We start from the raw sequence: 18,743 nt of genomic DNA, 5'->3' as shown, positions 1-18,743 counted from the left end.
ATGTCGCACTCATCTTATGCAACGAGTGGTTAAAGTGCAGGCCAAAGCGCTCAGTTCATCAGTTGGGCCATAGATGTGAACTCACAGCTAATACATTAAGTGAAACATAGGAGATAGAGTGATTGGCCCTTAAAATCTATCTACAGTTATTCCATAAAATAACAAGGGAATTATTTTGATTTGGGTCAGTCGATTTGGCCTGGTTCAGTTTGAAGCGTTAGATGCAAAACGAACAGCCGAGATTATGTCTTCTTCCTTCAAAAGCTTTTTAGATTGCGCTGCAGCGGCCCATCTTATTCCTCCCCCCGCCACCTGCTGCCACTGCCTCGCCGCACCACCCTCCCCTCAACCTACCGCCACCGCCGGTCTTGCCACTGCACTCGGCCATCCCTTTAACCCAGGGCCTCGCCAGTTTTTTCTTCGGCAAGCGGCCCAGCCGGTGGCACTCCTGCGACCGCCTCGCCGCACCACCCTCCTCTCAACCTTCCCCTACCGCCGGTCTTGCCGCTGCCCCTGGCCATCCCTCTAGCCCCGGGCCTCACTGGTTTTTTCTCCAGCGAACTTGCACCACCGCCGTGCTGCCGCCCCCCACCACCACCAAGTTGCCTCCACCCCTCACCCTAAGATAGATGATGGGGTAGCCTGCCAGCGAGCTTAATGAGATAGGAAATTGTTCGCTCCAAACGAATTGCCAGATTGTGCCACAGAAATACTGGACGAGTCGGCATTCTGAGAAGGGCAGCACAAAGATAAGAAATAGTAATAAACATACTTACATACACACAGAGATCCCGTATCTTCACCTCATTTTGGAAACACATTCTAAAACGTATACGATAAAATTATACACATAGAACATAGCCTGTGTGAGTGCCAAAGAAATGATACAAAAGCACGACCACTGATGAACTATAAAAAATGCATGCATGTGTTCTTTTCTACAGCATATGAATTGCACAACGAGGTGCACATGCAAGCCATGAATTTGAGCCATCAAAGTAACACATTAATCATACCATGACCAGCCGATCTTAATAGTAGAAGTAGATAGACAACGATCGGCACAAGAATACTGATACTATTATTTAAATAAATGGACAGATATTATATTTAGTAAATGTCATGCATTACAGTCTGGACAGTAATGATAAAGTGGGGTTTTCTCATTTCTAGCAAGTGACAAAATGTGACAGCTAAAGGTAGACGGATCAAATCTACATTTTCTATCTTCTTTGTTAGCTACTATAATCTGCCTCTCCACAGGAGGCACTGTACGACAAGCCCGCCCTCTACAATATTGCTGTAAAAATTACAAAATCTCCTTCCCCTGCGCGCCGTTAGGAAGAAGTCCCGCGGCCTGACAAAATGATGTGTATTCGGAAAAACCCATCTGTCTCATGAAATTCCACACCTGTGCTCCAAAAATTTCAAGAGACAAGTTTAATCTCTTCAACGTGCCCGATTTTGTATGCATCATTCTTCGTCGTCTGCTAGCAGAGCAAATGAGAATGGTTTGAATTTGTAGCCATCCCCATGATAGAACTTGTTCATGAACTCAACCCAGTGTAGACGCAATGCATGAAGAAAGGCGCTCAGTGATTCCATCCCGAGCAATATGAAGGCAGTAGCAAAAGCAAACACTATAAGCCCCACTACCTTGAAGATAAGGCTATCATACCTGCCAATAATACAGTAAATAGTCCAAGTAAGAAATTGCAATAGATGATATCATATCTGAGACCATGCATTTCATGGCAGTCAAATGTGAAGCAGTGTTCAAGAAAGCGTTTTTAAGCGACGCTTAAGCGCTGAGCGATGGCAAAACGCTTCACTTTTGCCCTAAGGGGTAGATTAAGCGGGGTTTTTTTTTAATTTGGCCAGAATTTGGCTGTTTATGAACTACTTCTACTTCTCTGCTTGCGCATTAATAGCAATATGCCATTTATCTTACTATTAGTCTCTGTTCGGGAACTACTTCCTTCATATTCTGGCCACATGATCTCTATTAGGTTATGTCTATTTGAATTGAACTGCATTTTAGTTGTTATTTTACTTGCTGTGTGAACTTGATGTGTATTTTCTATGGTGTGAACTGTATTTTAGATGCTATTTCAATTACCCATGTGCCATGTTTCCTACTTTCCTGTGTATATTATTCAAAATCTGTCAAATTCTAGCCAATTTCAAAAAACGCTTAAGCGCCCATTGCTCTAAGCTGTGGCCTTCCGCTTTGCCTACGCTTTCCGCTATTTTGAACATTGATGAAAAGACAAACACTGTCGTATGAATAAAAAAGTTACACCCAGAGATAAGGAAAAAAGGACGAGGTTTACCCCCATGCAAATAGCAGCAACTTCTCGTAGAAAACTGTTGATAGCTCAGAATGTGCCAAGCTGAAGTAAAAGAACAGTACATCAAGTCATGGAAAGAACCAACAGATGATATTTCGCAACAAAAAATCACAGGAGGCAAACCTCAAGGCCCAAAGTCGAAGGTATGATGCAGTATTTGAGACAGCCCCGAGAACAAACTCGATGGAGTGTATCATTTGATGAACAAAAACTTCACCAAAATTGAAATCATCATGACGTGAACGGGCAGAGTCGGGTTCAGAATCTGGATCCATTTCAGATGTCCCAAGGAAGCGATAGCTGTGACCTTGAAATCTCTAGATCCAGGAACAAAGATTTAGCAGTCCACTAGATATAGCAAACATAATCTAGGATTTTTGCTTACTCACCCATAGCCTAAACTTATTAACCTAACAACACTGGTGCCATATACTCCCCTCTGTTCCTAAATGTAAGTCTTTTTAGAGATTCCAATATGGACTACATACGGAGCAAAATGAATGAATCTACACTCTAAAATATGTCTATATACATCCGTATGTAGTCCATATTGAAATCTCTAAAAAGGCTTATATTTAGGAACGGAGGGAGTAGAAAACAAAGATCTCCAGGATGCAGCATAGAAACTAGTGACAACAAGAACCAAGTTAGCAATATAACTTAAAGAGGCACCTCTTCTAGGTTTTACTATCTGAAATTTACCAATGGTACTCTTAACTCTTGCACTACTGGATTTAACTATACAAGCACAACATGTCAATAAAGAACATAAGGCTGCAGAGACTATGGATTAAGCTTGTGGTCGTTACTTTAAGCATTAGGACACACCAACACAGCACCAAAAGTCTATCTCAAATAAAAGTGCAATTGTTTTTCTTCATGAGTCGAGTTTATTCATAACATACCTCCTTATGAAGTTTCTTTAGAATGAAAGGCTTTGGGAAGAGCATCCATGGAACAGCTACAAGGGCCAGAAGCAACAAAAGTATCTGGAAGAGGGAAACTGGTAAATAGGCATGAAAAAGAACATACAATGAAGCTTTAATTTGTTTTTATTTGAAGGTTACAGAACCTGGAGTTCCTTCTGTCCCCAAAAAAGTTGATTCTCTCCAAGATCTCCAGCAGGGTCAAGGAACATATATATCATCACGTGATACAGATCGGCTTTAGACCCCGTGCACCACTTAATGAGAATCAGGAGTGATAAGTAACCAAAGAGGCTATTCAGGAAAATCAGCTGCGGTATGAATTGGTACCTGAGGAACCCACATTGTTAAATATATTGCTTGCATCCTATGGTTTGCATGCATCCAAAGAAGAAAAGACGCGACAAAAATATACAATACCTAATGTCTAGGGCATTTTTATGAAACTTTGCATCAAAATAACTCAATAAAATTCCCAAGTTCATCTGGGAGACACCCATCAGTATTGACATCTTCATCTTCAAAGAATTTAGAAAGGGTAGCTCAGATCGACTTCCACGCCAACTTGGGTCCACTCCAAAAGGGTAGGGATCACGAACTTTTACGAGGCCAGCAGTATATGCATCACTGAAACAAACAGGCTGGGTGTTAAATCTTCAGAGATGGACTTGCTATCTGGTGACCAACAAGAACTAAAGAGGGTCCAGTGTTTCATGAAGTAATAATCAATAAGAAAACAACAACAACAACAACAACAACAACAACAAAGCCTTGGGCTAGTTTGGTTACTGCCCTGGACACCATGCCTGGAGAATTTGGCTGCCTGTACTCTGCCTGGGAATTTGCTTTTTCGTGCCTGGTCAGGCAAGCCGGACGGAGATGTGTTTGGTTCCTGCCTGGACTAGTGTACGCGTATTAAGAAACAAACGACAGCACAAAAACTAAAGAAAGAGTCCTATTGGCTGGCACAAGTCCCCGTACTAGCATTAGAGGCCAGGCAGCTATTAGCCTGTGCCCAGGCGTAGGAATTCGGAAGCCTGGCAGGCTAACGAAGATGCCTGGCTATCCAGGCCAGGGCACTACTATCTTTTCCAGGAACTGAACCAAACGCCTCCCAGGCAGACCACAGGCACGCTCCAGGCCAGGCTTGAAACAATGAGGACGCAAACCAAACTGACCCTAGTCCCAAACAAGTTGGGGTAGGCTAGAGGTGAAACCCATAAGATCTCGTGACCAACTCATGGAACCAATAAGAAGACAGAAATAACCAAATCGATAGTCATCTCCCATATGCACCCCTTGACAAAAATAACTATAACGTACTCCCTCTGTTCCGATTTACTCGTTGTGGTTTTAGTTCAAATTTGAACTAAAACCACGACGAGTAAATCGGAACGGAGGGAGTAGTACCTTGCATGCCCAGAACCACAAGAAGGCGTTTTAACCAGTCTAGATAAATTGTGAAGGTAAATCATTTGTTATGGACGCATATTACCTCAAGAAATAGAGATCCTTGTATCAAGAGGGAACAGCTGCGCGTACTTATAGTTGCATATAGCCCCGTTGTGTCAAAAATAAATCTGTGCATACTCTCAGGTCTTACGTACTCCTTATTTTATGTACATTGCACATACTCAGAAATAGCTACTTTAAATGGTAAGGGGAGATAGAGCTACTCTCTGCCCAAAATGCCTAGACACATGGAATCTACTCAAGAAATTTGCTAACTACTCCCTCCTTTCCTAAATATAAGTCTTTTTAGAGATTCCAATATGGACTATATACGGAGCAAAATGAGTGAATCTACACTCTAAAATACGTCTATATACATCCGTATGTAGTCCATATTGAAATCTCTAAAAAGACTTATATTTAGGAACAGAGGGAGTAGCAAATTAAATAGAAGTCGCGGCATGCTCAAAGCAGAATGAACTAGTGAAAAGAACTTGAGTTCGATTCAGATATTTTACTAGAGTTACAATTTAAGTTCCCCAGCATAACAGCACACTCAGATAACTATCGAAATGGTAAAGTCAATACCTGCAGGAATTTTCTCGACACGCATATGCTGATTTGCCAAATATATGGAATGGAACAGAGAAGAATTCGTTGTATATGAGCCCACAGTATATTGAGAACAACGCCATCAGAAGAATCACATAACGCCCACCAAATGCCATCTCCGTAAAGCTATCAAGCTTCTGCGATAATCAATGGACCACAGCTTAGGAGAACAGCTTGAATTCAGTGCAGGCAATTTGCAGAAGGAAAAACTGATAAACTGCAAAGTTATAAGTACTCCCTCTGTCCCAAAATATAAGAACGTTTTTGACACTAGTGTAGTGTTAAAAACGTTCTTATATTTTGGGACGGAGGGAGTAACTAATAATACCTTCCCAGCAACATATTTGTAGGAAAATACTCACAAGAACATCATTTGATAATGGTTTAAGACAGTAGGCATGAGTGGGACAGAAACAATTTTCAATGTGGTCCTAGATACAGAGATATTGGATTCCATCTAGATTGAGGGATTTTATGGATACCTATGCAAATATGCCATAACTAAATGACTTCTCCACAATTTTTGCAAATGTACTCCTACAGACACCATAGGTTCCACGCACCTCTACCTCCATCCAGGTTGATATTGATGCTAAAAAAAGAACTAATTTCTTTGAGGTGATCAAACCTTGTCCTAGAGATGTTGGGGTACAGCCTATTTGGATTTTACTAATAGAAGTTAAGCATTTTTCATACACAAGATATAACATTTTTTTGTACAATTCACTCATATCCAGCTAAGTCATGAAATAACTATACATGTTTTCCTTAGCATATGCATTCAAATATTGCCATAGAGAACAGTGAACCAAAACCTGACAGTAAGGAGCAAAAATAGAAAAAAAGAACAAAAAAAGGTACAACAATATGCTAGAAGAGTAGAACTAGGTGCGCACCAACAGCCAAGTTATAACTGCACTGTCTAAAGCAGTAGAAAGTAACATATGTGCAATCTATGAACTGCGCTCAGTAAAATCACACTTCAAAGATTGCATGCAATGGCTATTACCAAAAAAAAAGGAAGGAAATAGAAGGTCCAAGTTGAGCTCAGAGTACCTGAGAGGAAAGTTTCTTTTCACGAAGTATAAGAATCAAAGCTCCAATTAACAGACATATTCCATGACCCCAATCTCCAAACATAACAGCAAAAAGAAATGGGAACGTGATAACAGAATATACAGCTGGATTAATTTCTTCATATCGACCAACACTGCAACAATACAGATTCATGATCAATTCATGGCAAAAATATTACTCCCTCCGACCAAAATAAGTGTCATGGTTTTAGCTCAAAATATAACCACGACACTTATTTTGGATCAGAGAGAGTACAATATGGGGTTCTCTTTGATCAGAGAATACTAAACAATAATTTAGTAAAACAAAACATTCCAAGACAAAGCAATCACATCAAGTTTAGATTCCAATAATCTCCAAGGTCTTATGAAGCAATCAATATTGCATGGCCGCAGTCAACAACAACAACAACAACAACAACAAACAGGTGCTGCGAGCATTAAACAAGCAAACCTAATCCAACTCCTGAACAAACTCCTCTTAGGTCTTGGAATTAAATCAACTGTCACCTAACAATGTAACATGCTCTTGCTCACCATCCCTTGGATCTCAAATCACAAACCCTTGAAAAATTATAGCAGAATAATTGCTGGATCGAGTAACTAAGCACATGATCTCTCCAACTACTTTGCCTCTACACATAGGATAGAAATCTCATTTAAAACATAGTATTCCATATTTACTTGGTTTTTCCACGACTTCCCAAAGGGCATAAGTGTAACAAATAAAACCATTTATTCAGGTTAATGTTTGCATCAAGGTACATACCCATATGCATCAACAATCTCCTGGAAAGCATTCGTAAATTTATCAGTTCGGAAGTATGTAGGTGGCGAATCAATAGTGTCCATCTCATGAAATATTATTCCAACTTGTGAGTTGCTGTGAAGAGTTGCACGCTGCAAAACATCCTCGATCTGAAGCACAACTTAGAAGTAAGATGACTATCCTAAATTTGAAAAATGAGCACAAAAAGAGTTGCATTTCTGACCTGAGATTTAGCGAATATTGGGCACCATCCTTCTCCAACAAGGCATTTCTTTGTCACATCAAAGTTCAACATGTTCAGTGTATCATAAACAGCTTTCTCTTTTTTTACCTAAAAAGAATACACAGGTTAGAAACAATAATAATAAAACTAGGTACTATCACAAATGTGGAACACAATTTTTTTAAGGTAGCAATTTCAAGACAAAATGAGAAATTGCTATTACTTGATTACCATGAGTATCCACCTCCATAATTGGGACCCAACTGACTCAAGTGCTTTGTTTCTGTGCTGGATTCCAGCATCCAAGGTGACTTCTAGATCACCCAGGCGTGATGATACCTGCCACAAATATTATAGAAGTCAGTACTTCAAATACTAAAGTACAGAGTATTACAGCGTTACATCAGGATGGCACTCGTGTACTTCAACAGAAAACAAAATGACAGGCAGGCTGCTAAAAACTGAACAACTTATACTCACAGACAACTACATGTACAGAAGAATGGAGGGATTAATTGTTGCTACTAGAAAAGGTGGCTTCTCCAAAAATACCTCACGAAGAATTTGTCTCTGCTTGACAGTCTCCTCAGGAACAGGGTAGCAATTTGCTCCAAATGAAGCACAAATCCTCAATATTATTGCTTTAGCCTGCTCGCCCGAAAAGAAAACTACAAAAACAGTCTTCTCTACCTGTCGGAGTGCAACTTATGTGTTAAAATAGTGTTGAAAACCTTTCGAGGTTTCAGGGTTCATTTCAGTATTACACCACATAAATTAGGGCTATAAACCTGGTTGGAGATAGAAAACAAAGAGAAGCTATCACAACCAGTCAATAATTTATGGCAGCTACTAGATATACCCAAGAATTAGGAACAGCAAGCCACAATGACAGACCTCTTCACCAGAACTGGGATCCATAACAGGTTCCCCTGCAGATGCCTGATTGAAAAACAAATTTCCCCTTGTAGTTCGGAAAAGCATCCTCTCAAAAGCCAATGCCTTGGACTTCAGTATTATCCCACTAACAAACCTAACACCAGATTCCGAGGCCCCTTGCTGTATTCCCTGAGAACATTTCGTGTTACAATTTAATGGAAGAACAGAACAGTATTAACTTCAAGAATAAGAACAAAGACAACACCTGTTCAAGCAAATAGCCATTTCCTTCATCCACTTCCTTGTCATATATATGTTCATCTAGCTCATGGTCAGCTGGAGTTGCATGATTTTGAGAAGCAGCAAGGATGCTACCTGCCTGCAAGAAGTTATTTGAGAAAGCATGGAAAACAACAGCAAAAGGAATAGATATGTTACTTAAAGCATGAGAGAACAGTAGCGATTTGACAACAGAAAAAGGAAAAGATATTTGACCAAGATGTATAATAATTACAGTAGGGATTTATGATTAACAACCAATGTTACACTACATAGTTAATAAACTGGACCAAGTGCCCCAGTCATCAGCTACAGAGAATGAGAGAACATATTTCTTCACAAATTTCCATATTTTCAAGAAGTACACCAGCATATCAATAGAAGGTGTTGCAAGTACACTAATGACTAATGTATATCTTTTATCTCACACCTTATTAGTTACAAGTAAACACATGGAACAGTGAATTCAATGTTTCACAAGAATCGAGATACAACCTTTGACAAGACCAGTTTGAATTCAAGAAGTTCATTGTATGTCTGCCGTAGTGTCCCACTATTAGTATTCATCTCAAGCAGCTCATGCTCATGCTCACCCAATTTTGCCTGCAGAAATAGCGAGAGAAATTATTGATACTCCCTAAGAGCAAACTAAGCATTTCCTCTCAAAATGACTTCTTGTTGCATAAATAATAGAAATCCAAGAGGATTAATTATATAGCTATGATAAAATGACAGTGCTAATGCAGCTCCAGCTCCAACTAAAAGAAGTACCTCTAGCTCCTCCAAATCAATTTCTGGTTGTAGTGCAGGACGGACAGAAGACTTAACACCTGCCTTGTTGATCTGATCACTGAAAAACTTCAGCTTACGAGTCATCTCTGCACATCGCTTTACCTGCAGAAGAGTTGCGACAGGCTTATCATACGGGGTGGGGTGGGCTGGTGTGCATCCACTGCCACACAGTAAGGAAAGCAACAGTCCGATGAAGTTCCATACCATGATCAGCGCATGGTACGTTGCAAGCATATAAAAGCAAGCATTTGGGAGGTTCCCTACCGTTTTTTACCAGAAATGATATATTGTGCCACTGCCCACTGACATAGTTCATTAGGTAACTTGGTTGAAAATCAAATACTTACGGTATCAAATACCAAATGCAACAAATATATTCAATCCATCTACCGAAAAGAGTCCCAATGTATCCATTTTATCATATTCTTGTTGTTCAGGTATCTTTCTTTTCCAATATTTTTTCGAAAAACCATGGCAAACAGAAACAAATAGAATATGAATTTAACATGTCAGATTAAATTCAGCTTGGCTCGGCTTCATAGGCTCGTTTTTCACATAAAACAAGAATAAGTAGACGATATAATGACACTGAAATAATCCATACTTTATACTAGCATTGGCATTTGCATAGTAGAATAGAACAGATGTGTGCAATACGGTGTGATCAACATAAATATCAGATGGAGAATAACATAATTTAGATCACCTGGTTGACAAATATACGCTGAAAAGGACTCTTATCCTCATTCAACTGCAAAAGAAGGGGTAGAAAAATAAAAAGGTCAGCAGTTGAACAATTGTAGATTCTGGCAGATAGAACAAACAAAAACTAATATCTGAAAGTAAACAGTTAACAAAGTTTTCTACGAAGTCCAAACTATAGCCTTGCATTCGTCATATGTAGTCGAATATACTTTTATGCCGTTTTTATTATTTCTGAAGCCTATTTTTCTTCTCATTCCTTTTCCACAAATGTCATTTTAACATACACAATGTGATGATTGGTCGTATGAAGATCACACATCTAATCATATTTTGGTGTGATATTAATCAACCTACTTTGGTTATTTCCACCATGCGCATGATAATAAAAAACAAAAAGGAGGTGCTGAGGGACTAAGACACCAAATGCATAACGCAAGCCTCTCTTGTCCATATTTCCTCACTGACAGACAGCCATGGAATGCAGCACCCGGTAGGGCGATATGTATCATCATCAACGTGCATATGGTGGCATGGTGATTCATGGGTGAAAACAGGAACCTATCAGACCGCATGATCACATTAGCAGGAAAATCCACTATCTTAATCAGGAATTTGAATAACAAGCAGCGATCAGTTTGCCTAATGTTCCTAGGAGCATCTCTATGATTAAGTTATTAGTGAAGCCCAAACTTCAACTCATTCTCATGTCCTCAGAAAGGGTGCATTGTGCAGCTAAACTAAGCATTACAAAAGTGCTCCAATATGCCAAGCTAATCAATAAAAACTTGATAAATTGCAACACACATATATTATCCATGAATGGTACAACAAACAAACAGTAAATCACCCTCCTTAACGATCTGTTTGTATAAATTGGCTTATGATGAAGAATGGCTATTGCTTAGGTAATTTTTACTCAACGACAGCATAGATGCCAAGTAGGATCAAAGCAAGCTAAAAACACACCAAAAACATATTCGTATAATACGAATTTCCTCTACCACATTCATCCACGCTTATCATCGAAGTCTAAGCCCTGTGAAGCCTGTGCCCCCTGGTCGAGAACAACACCTTACACCCAGTAACCAAGGAAGGCAGTTGGTCCAAAGCAGCTCAAACGAGACGCGCGCTAAGCCTCGAGGTCCAATGACACCCGGATCAAAAACTAGCTATCCGTCCCGAGCACAGGCGAGAGCTAGATCCGAGGGCGCGGAGAGTGCGACGCACGCGAGCGAGCGGGTCAGAGATCACGACGCGCGAGGCTGGATCAGGCAGATCCGCGAGGGGGGAGGCTGGAGGGGGGAGACGAGGTAGAGAGGCACTCACGTCCTTGAACTGGAGGAGGCCGAGCTCGCCGAGGTAGGTGACGGCGAGGCGCGCGCTCTCGGCGGGGAAAATGAGCTGCACGAGGCACATCTTCTCGGAGCGGAGGTGGTCCATGGGGGGCAGGCGGTCGAAGAGCCCCATCGCCCCGGAGCGGCCCCCTCCCGGAGCTTCCAGGAGGAGGTTTCGCCAGCGTGAGGGAGGGGCGGGGCGGGGACGAGGGGGGAGGAGGCCGGTGGCGGTGTGGTGTGTCTCAGATCTGAGGGGGGTGGTTCCGTTCGGTCCAATTCTACTAGTCGGCACTGTATTCTTTGCGAGGCGCAGCGCAGGTGCGCAACTGCTGCCATGACCCGGGTCCCGACCCATGGGAAAGTGTGGGAGGAGGGTGGGCGAGGAAGCGTCTTGGAAAGCGGCTGCTGTGGCTGGCCCGTGGGCCATGCGCGCCTGCGTTGGGTGGGCGCGGACCGGTCGAAGTTCGTGTCGCGCGCGACTCCCTCGGGTTTCGACGAGTTTTACGCGACCGACAGGGTCGGTTCCGCGTTGCGGGAATCGAAAAAAAAAGGAAGAGAGCCTCCTTCTGGGAAGGAATGGGCCTGCTTGGTTTAGGTCGGCTTCCGAGTTCCGGGATCGGGCCGGGCCATGTGGCGCCGCGTTACTGGGCCAGCCCAGTATTGTAGCTGCAGCGCGAGTTTTTTTGTTTTTCAAATTGTTTTGCATCTGTTTTTTTTTAACTGGAATCATATTTTTATTCCATTAACCAAAGAGCTCAGCAGCATCGCTGGCTACCAAGTTTTGCACAAAATCAGGGGCACCATTTGGCGCATCTGTTTTCTTAGGAAAGGTTAGATTGGATGCTAAAGCTTTTTAGTTATGAAAAGATATGGGAGTCACACGAGGGGTTTGGATCGGTGATTGAGCAGCCATGGGGTAGCTCAAGGGCTACTAGCATGAAGGGCATGAACGATAAATTAAAAAGCATAGCAGAGGACTTGCAAAAGTGGAGCCGAAAAGAGTTCGGCAGTGTTACCAAGGAGATCAACAAACTTAAAGGCTTGTTGGATCCTTTGAGAGATGAGCCAAGAAGAAGCGGTCATAACCGTGAAGAAACAAAAAATCTTGACCGATTGGCTGAATTATACCATCGAGAGGAGATCATGTGCCGGCAACGTTCGAGAATTCAGTGGCTTAAAGAGGGGGACCGAAACACTGAATTTTTCATCGGAAGGCCACTTTGCGCAAGCAAAAGAATAAGATCACACGACTCACAAAAACGGATGGTACCGTTACATAGGATAGAAGGGAGATGGTCGGCATGGTTAATAATTTTTTGAAAGACCTTTATACCTCCCAAGGGGTCAATGACGTTGATATGTTGTTGCAGCATGTCCCATGCAAGGTCACTGGTGCTATGAATGAGGAACTTGTGAAACCATATACGGCTGAGGAAACTAAGAATGCATTGTTCCAGATGTTCCCGACAAAAGCACCGGGGCCATATGGCTTCCCGATGCATTTCTTTCAAAAACACTGGGGTTTGTGTGGTGAGGAGATAACACAGTTGGTGCTTAGAGTGTTGAAGGCGGGTGATACTATAGAGGTAATCAACAATACTTTCATTGTGCTTATTCCAAAGGTATCAAATCCGGCCAAATCAACAACACTCAGTTCAGACCCATTATCCTTTATAACGCGATTTATAAAGTGGTGTCAAAAGGGTGTTGCCGAACAGACTTAAGGTAATCCTCCCCAAGATTATTTCCTTCGAGCGGTCAGCTTTTGTGCCTGGACAGTTGATTACAGATAATATAATCTCTGCCTTTGAAAGTCCGCACTTTATGAAAACTAATAAGGGCTAAAAAAGAATAGGAGTTGCGCTCTAAAGATTGATATGATGAAAGCATACAATAGAGTCGAGTGGGATTACTCGGAAGCTATTATGGGAAAGTTGGGGTTTAGCCGTGTATGGATTTCGAGCTTCCGTGTTCCGGGGAAGGAATGGGGCCTGCTTGGTTTAGGTCGGGCTCCTCGCCGGGATCGAGCCCGGGCATGTGGCGCTGCTTTACTGGGCCAGCCCAGTATTATAGTTGCAGCGCGAGTTTTTTGTTTTTTGTTTTTCAAATTGTTTTGCATCTGTTTTCTTAGGAAAGGTTAGATTGGATGCCAAAGCTTTTTAGTTATGAAAAGATGTGGGAGTCACATGAGGGGTTTGGATCAATGATTGAACAACGATGGGGTAGCTCAAGGGCTACTAGCATGAAGGGCATGAATGACAAATTAAAAAGCATAGTAGAGGACTTGCAAAAATGGAGCCGGGAAGAGTTTGGCAGTGTTACCAAGGAGATCAACAAACTTAAAGGCTTGTTGGCCCGTTTGAGAGCTGAGCCAAGAAGAAGCGGTCCTAGCCATGAAGAAACAAAAATTCTTGACCGGTTAGCTGAATTATACCATCGAGAGGAGATCATGTGCCGACAACGTTCGAGAATTTGGTGTCTTAAAGAGGGGGACCCAAACACTGATTTTTTTCATCGGAAGGCCACTTTGCGCAAGAAGAAGAATAAGATCACATGACTCACAAAAATGGATGGGACCGTTACAGAGGATAGAGGGAGATGGCCGACATGATTAATAATTTTTTTAAAGACCTTTATACCTCCCAGGTGGTCAATGACGTTGACATGTTGCTGCAGCATGTCCCATGCAAGGTCGCTGGTGCTATGAATGAGGAACTTGTGAAACCATATATGGCTGAGGAAATTAAGAATACATTGTTCCAAATGTTCCCGACAAAAGCACCGGGGTCATATGGCTTCCTGACGCATTTCTTTCAAAAACACTGGGGTTTGTGTGGTGAGGAGATAACACACTTGGTGCTTAGAGTGTTGAAGGCGGGTGATTCTATGGAGGTAATCAACAATACTTTCATTGTGCTTATTCCAAAGGTATCAAATCCAGCCAAATCAACAACACTCAGTTTAGACCCATTAGCCTTTATAACGCGATTTACTAAAGTGGTGTCAAAAGGGTGTTGCCAAACAGACTTAAGGTAATCCTCCCAAAGATTATTTCCTTTGAGCAGTCAGCTTTTGTGCCTGGATAGTTGATTACAGATAATATAATCTCTGCCTTTGAAAGCCCGCACTTTATGAAAACTAATAAGGCTACAAAAGAATAGGAGTTGCGCTCTAAAGATTGATATGATGAAAGCATACGATAGAGTCGAGTGGGATTACTTGGAAGCTATTATGGGAAAGTTGGGGGTTAGCCGTGTATGGATTTCGAGCTTCCGTGTTCCGGGGAAGGAATGGGGCCTGCTTGGTTTAGGTCGGGCTCCTCGCCGGGATCGAGCCCGGCCATGTGGCGCCGCGTTACTGGGCCACCCCAGTATTGTAGTTGCAGTGTGAGTTTTTTGTTTTTTGTTTTTCAAATCGTTTTGCATCTGTTTTCTTAGGAAAGGTTAGATTGGATGCCAAAGCTTTTTAGTTATGAAAAGATGTGGGAGTCACATGAGGGGTTTGGATCAATGATTGAGCAGCGATGGGGTAGCTCAAGGGCTACTAGCATGAAGGGCATGAATGACAAATTAAAAAGCATAGTAGAGGACTTGCAAAAGTGGAGCCAGGAAGAGTTTGGCAGTGTTACCAAGGAGATCAACAAACTTAAAGGCTTGTTGGCCCATTTGAGAGCTAAGCCAAGAAGAAGTGGTCCTAGCCGTGAAGAAACAGAAATTCTTGACCGGTTAGCTGAATTATACCATCGAGAGGAGATCATGTGCCGACAACGTTCAAGAATTTGGTGGCTTAAAGAGGGGGACCCAAACACAGATTTTTTTCATCGGAAGGCCACTTTGCGTAAGAAGAAGAATAAGATCACACGACTCACAAAAATGGATGGGACCGTTACAGAGGATAGAGGGGAGATGGCTGACATGATTAATATTTTTTTAAAGACCTTTATACCTCCGAGGTGGTCAATGACGTTGACATGTTGCTGCAGCATGTCCCATGCAAGGTCGTTGGTGCTATGAATGAGGAACTTGTGAAACCATATACAGCTGAGGAAATTAAGAATGCATTGTTCCAAATGTTCCCGACAAAAGCACCGGGGCCATATGGCTTCCCGGCATATTTCTTTCAGAAACACTGGGTTTTGTGTGGTGAGGAGATAACACAGATGGTGCTTAGAGTGTTGAAGGCGGGTGATACTATGGAGGTAATCAACAACACTTTCATTGTGCTTATTCCAAAGGTATTAAATCCGGCCCTTCTAACTCAGTTCAGACACATTAGCCTTTATAACGTGATTTATAAAGATGGTGTCAAAAGGGTGTTGGCGAACAGACTTAAGGTAATCCTCCCAGAGATTATTTCCTTTGAGCAGTCAACTTTTGTGCCTGGATAGTTGATTATAGATAATACAATCTCTGCCTTTGAAAGTCTGCACTTTATGAAAACTGATAAGGCGAAAAAGAATAGGAGTTGCGCTCTAAAGATTGATATGATGGAAGCATACGACAAAGTCGAGTGGGATTACTTGGAAGCTATTATGGGAAAGTTGGGGTTTAGCCCTGTACGGATTCCGTCGGTGATGTCCTTTGTCCGAACTATCTCATTTTTAGTTATGTCCAATGGCAATCAGCTGGAGAATTTTAAATTGAACAGAGGAATACGTCAGGGTGACCAAATGTCTCCTTATTTTTTTGTGTTAGCAATAGAGGGACTTTCTTGCTTACTAAATGAAAGAGTGGGAAGTTCATAGTTGATTGGGTTGAAGGTTGCTCCGAGTGCACCAAAAGTAAGTCATTTACTATTTTGGAAATGATAGTTTTTTTATGAAAGCAAATGTAAAAGCAGCTTAGGAGGTTGTAGCCGCACTTGATCTTTACTATCGTGCATCTGGGCAGAGAATTATTTTGGATAAGTCATTTGTATATTTTAGCAGGGGTGTCCGAGTGACCTCGGAGAAGAAGTAAAGCAAGCTTTGAATGTTTCTGTTGAAGCATTGTCTGATAGATATCTTGGCATGCCAATTGAAGTGGGAAAAATAAAAAATGGGGTATTCTAATACCTTAAAGATAGAGTATGGAAACATATTCAAGGTTGGATTGAGCAAATTCTATCAATTGGTGGTAAAGAGGTCCTCATAAAATCTATAGCTCAAGCCCTACCAACTTATGCAATGGGGTGTTTTAAATTGCCAAGAGAACTTTGTGAACACATTGACGGGATGATTAGAAAATTCTGGTGGGGGTGCAAAGGAAGGACAACGGAAAGTTCCTTGGGTGTCTTGCAATGATATGACCCAGCCGAAATATATGGGAGGAATGGACTTCTGTATAAAATGGAACTTTTCAACATTGCATTACTAGCAAAGCAAGCATGGAGGCTTGTGCAGAAACCAGAGACTTTAAGTGCAAAAATACTTAAGACTGTGAACTATCCCAATGGAGAGTTTTTGACAGAATACTTGGGTCAAAACCGTCGCGAATTTGGCGTTCCATTATAGATGGGCGAGATGTGGTTAAGTAGGGGTGATCAAGAGGATAGGCAACGGCATGAAAACTCATATATGGAACAAAAACTAGCTACCGAGACAGTGGTTGATGCGTCTAGTAGCATCGATAAGAGAGGACATGCCTTTTCTGATAGGAGAGTTGATTGATCATCAGAACAAGAGATGGAACAAGGATGCTCTAATTGAACATTTGTTGCTGATGGATGTTGAAGTGGAGCTTAATATACCCATACCAATTGTTGATATGAATGATTTTTGGGGATGGACTAAGGAGAATAATGGGGTTTTGTCTGTACGATCTTCATACCGTATGTTAACCGATACTAAAAATCATAGAGAAGCATGGCTGGAGGGACATGCAAGAGCATCAAATGCAACTGGTACTACAAAGGCGTGGACTAAACTGTGGAAGTATGAGCTACCGTCTAAGGTCAAGATTTTTGCTTGGCGTTTAGCCAAACAGAGTCTACCTACAAACAGATGTTGCGCATCACCGAAACATGGCCACAACCAACGGTTGCATTGTATGTGGTGGCCAAATAGATTCATGGAGGCATAGTCTAATGGAATGCAAAATGGCTCGGTATGTGTGTGGGTTTTAGTTGATGAAGAGATGTATGATTGTATGACAAATTGCGGGGAGCCGAGGGCAAAGCAATGGTTGTTTGAAATGGAAGAACAATTGGATGAAGCCTCATATGTGCAGATGATTGTGACTGTCTGGGCGTTATGGAAGGCAAAGCGGGATGTTCTCCATGAAAATAAATTTCAAAGTCCCTTTGAGACTTGCCATTTTGTCACACAGTTTTTACATGAAATTTAGGTTTTGGAGGAAGTTGGAAGAGGCCCGGTCAAAACGACAGTGCCTGTACAAGGTTACTAGATACCTCCGCCTATTGGAATGTCGAAAGGAAATGTGGATGCGGTGATCTCACAATCAAGGAAGAAAACTGCAGCATCCATGATTTTTAGAACAGAAGATGGGAGGTTCTTGGGTGCGTCAGCTCTGGTCATTGATGGAGCTCTAGAGCCATCACGTGTGGAGGCCAATGCATGCCGGGAAGCTCTGTGACTTCGACAAGATCTCAACCTAAGAGGGACGATCATTGCTTCAGATTGTGCAGTAGTAGTCAAAGCCCTGGAAGATGGGATCAAAGGAGAAAATGATGCAATCATCAAGGAGATCAAGGTGCAACAGAACGAGACTAGAAAATTATTTTTTGTCATGAGAGTAGAGTAGCTAATGTAGATGCTCATAACATAGCAAACTTCTCTCTTGCTTTAGATCCAGGACGCCATGTCTGGCTCATCGATCCGCTGGAATTTGTAAAACTTATTATTGAGACCTTGTGACGCCCGGATAATTAAACTACAGTAATCCCGGGCTAATGGTGCCACGTCACCACGGTTACTGTTGTTAACCTTGCAATGATTCGAAACTGTTTCAAAATTCAAATTCAAATTAATGTCAATAATAAAAGTTTTCAAAAATTAAAATAAAAATGTTCGGATTGTACTAAATATTACATAGATAATTATGGTGTAGAAGGCACAGTTTTATAAAATACATAAATATTTTAAATTGAATTAAAACAGAAGAGAAAATAAGAAAAGGAATCAAAACTAAAACAGAAAAAAAGGAGAACCCCCCCCTCTGGGCCGTGGCCCAACTGGGCCAACCCCCAGGCCCAGCCGGCCCACCCCTCCCCTCCATAACCCCCCACCAGGGGAGAAATCCTAGCCGGTCCACCCATCCCCCCCCCCACGCGCACGATCCCCACTCTCCTCCCTCTCCCCCCCGATCTGAATCAGGGGCTGGAACCAGAGGAGGCCCCGACGCCGTACGCC

The 18,743-nt window shown here is 42.0% G+C and overlaps 1 protein-coding gene across 1 annotated transcript; it reads right to left on the bottom strand.

Moving 5' to 3' along the window:
* Window positions 1–1,060: 1,060 nt before the first annotated feature.
* LOC123062504 (V-type proton ATPase subunit a1) lies at window positions 1,061–11,702 on the bottom strand. The gene is made up of 18 exons (XM_044486048.1): window positions 11,388–11,702; window positions 10,063–10,107; window positions 9,336–9,458; window positions 9,060–9,167; window positions 8,551–8,664; window positions 8,304–8,474; window positions 7,962–8,099; window positions 7,641–7,748; window positions 7,410–7,517; window positions 7,187–7,335; window positions 6,398–6,551; window positions 5,318–5,478; window positions 3,698–3,904; window positions 3,424–3,607; window positions 3,257–3,340; window positions 2,475–2,668; window positions 2,334–2,393; window positions 1,061–1,678 (listed from the first exon to the last, which is right to left on the bottom strand). Exons 1-18 carry the CDS (start codon window positions 11,526–11,528, stop codon window positions 1,474–1,476), a joined length of 2,454 nt encoding a protein of 817 aa, XP_044341983.1. The 5' UTR covers window positions 11,529–11,702; the 3' UTR covers window positions 1,061–1,473.
* Window positions 11,703–18,743: the final 7,041 nt, after the last annotated feature.

The sequence above is a fragment of the Triticum aestivum genome, chromosome 3A (assembly GCF_018294505.1).
Source record: "Triticum aestivum cultivar Chinese Spring chromosome 3A, IWGSC CS RefSeq v2.1, whole genome shotgun sequence".
NCBI classification, from domain to species: domain Eukaryota; kingdom Viridiplantae; phylum Streptophyta; class Magnoliopsida; order Poales; family Poaceae; genus Triticum; species Triticum aestivum.
Note: the sequence above shows the minus strand (reverse complement) of the source record. Positions and strands in the feature narration are given on the sequence as shown.

Coding starts and splice junctions, on each gene's coding strand:
- LOC123062504 (XM_044486048.1), bottom strand. CDS start 11,528: ATGGGGCTCTTCGACCGCCTGCCCCCCATGGACCACCTCCGCTCCGAG. Junction 8,475..8,550: donor ATGGCTATTTGCTTGAACAG/GTGTTGTCTTTG, acceptor AAATGTTCTCAG/GGAATACAGCAAGGGGCCTC. Junction 7,518..7,640: donor TATGGAGGTGGATACTCATG/GTAATCAAGTAA, acceptor TATTCTTTTTAG/GTAAAAAAAGAGAAAGCTGT.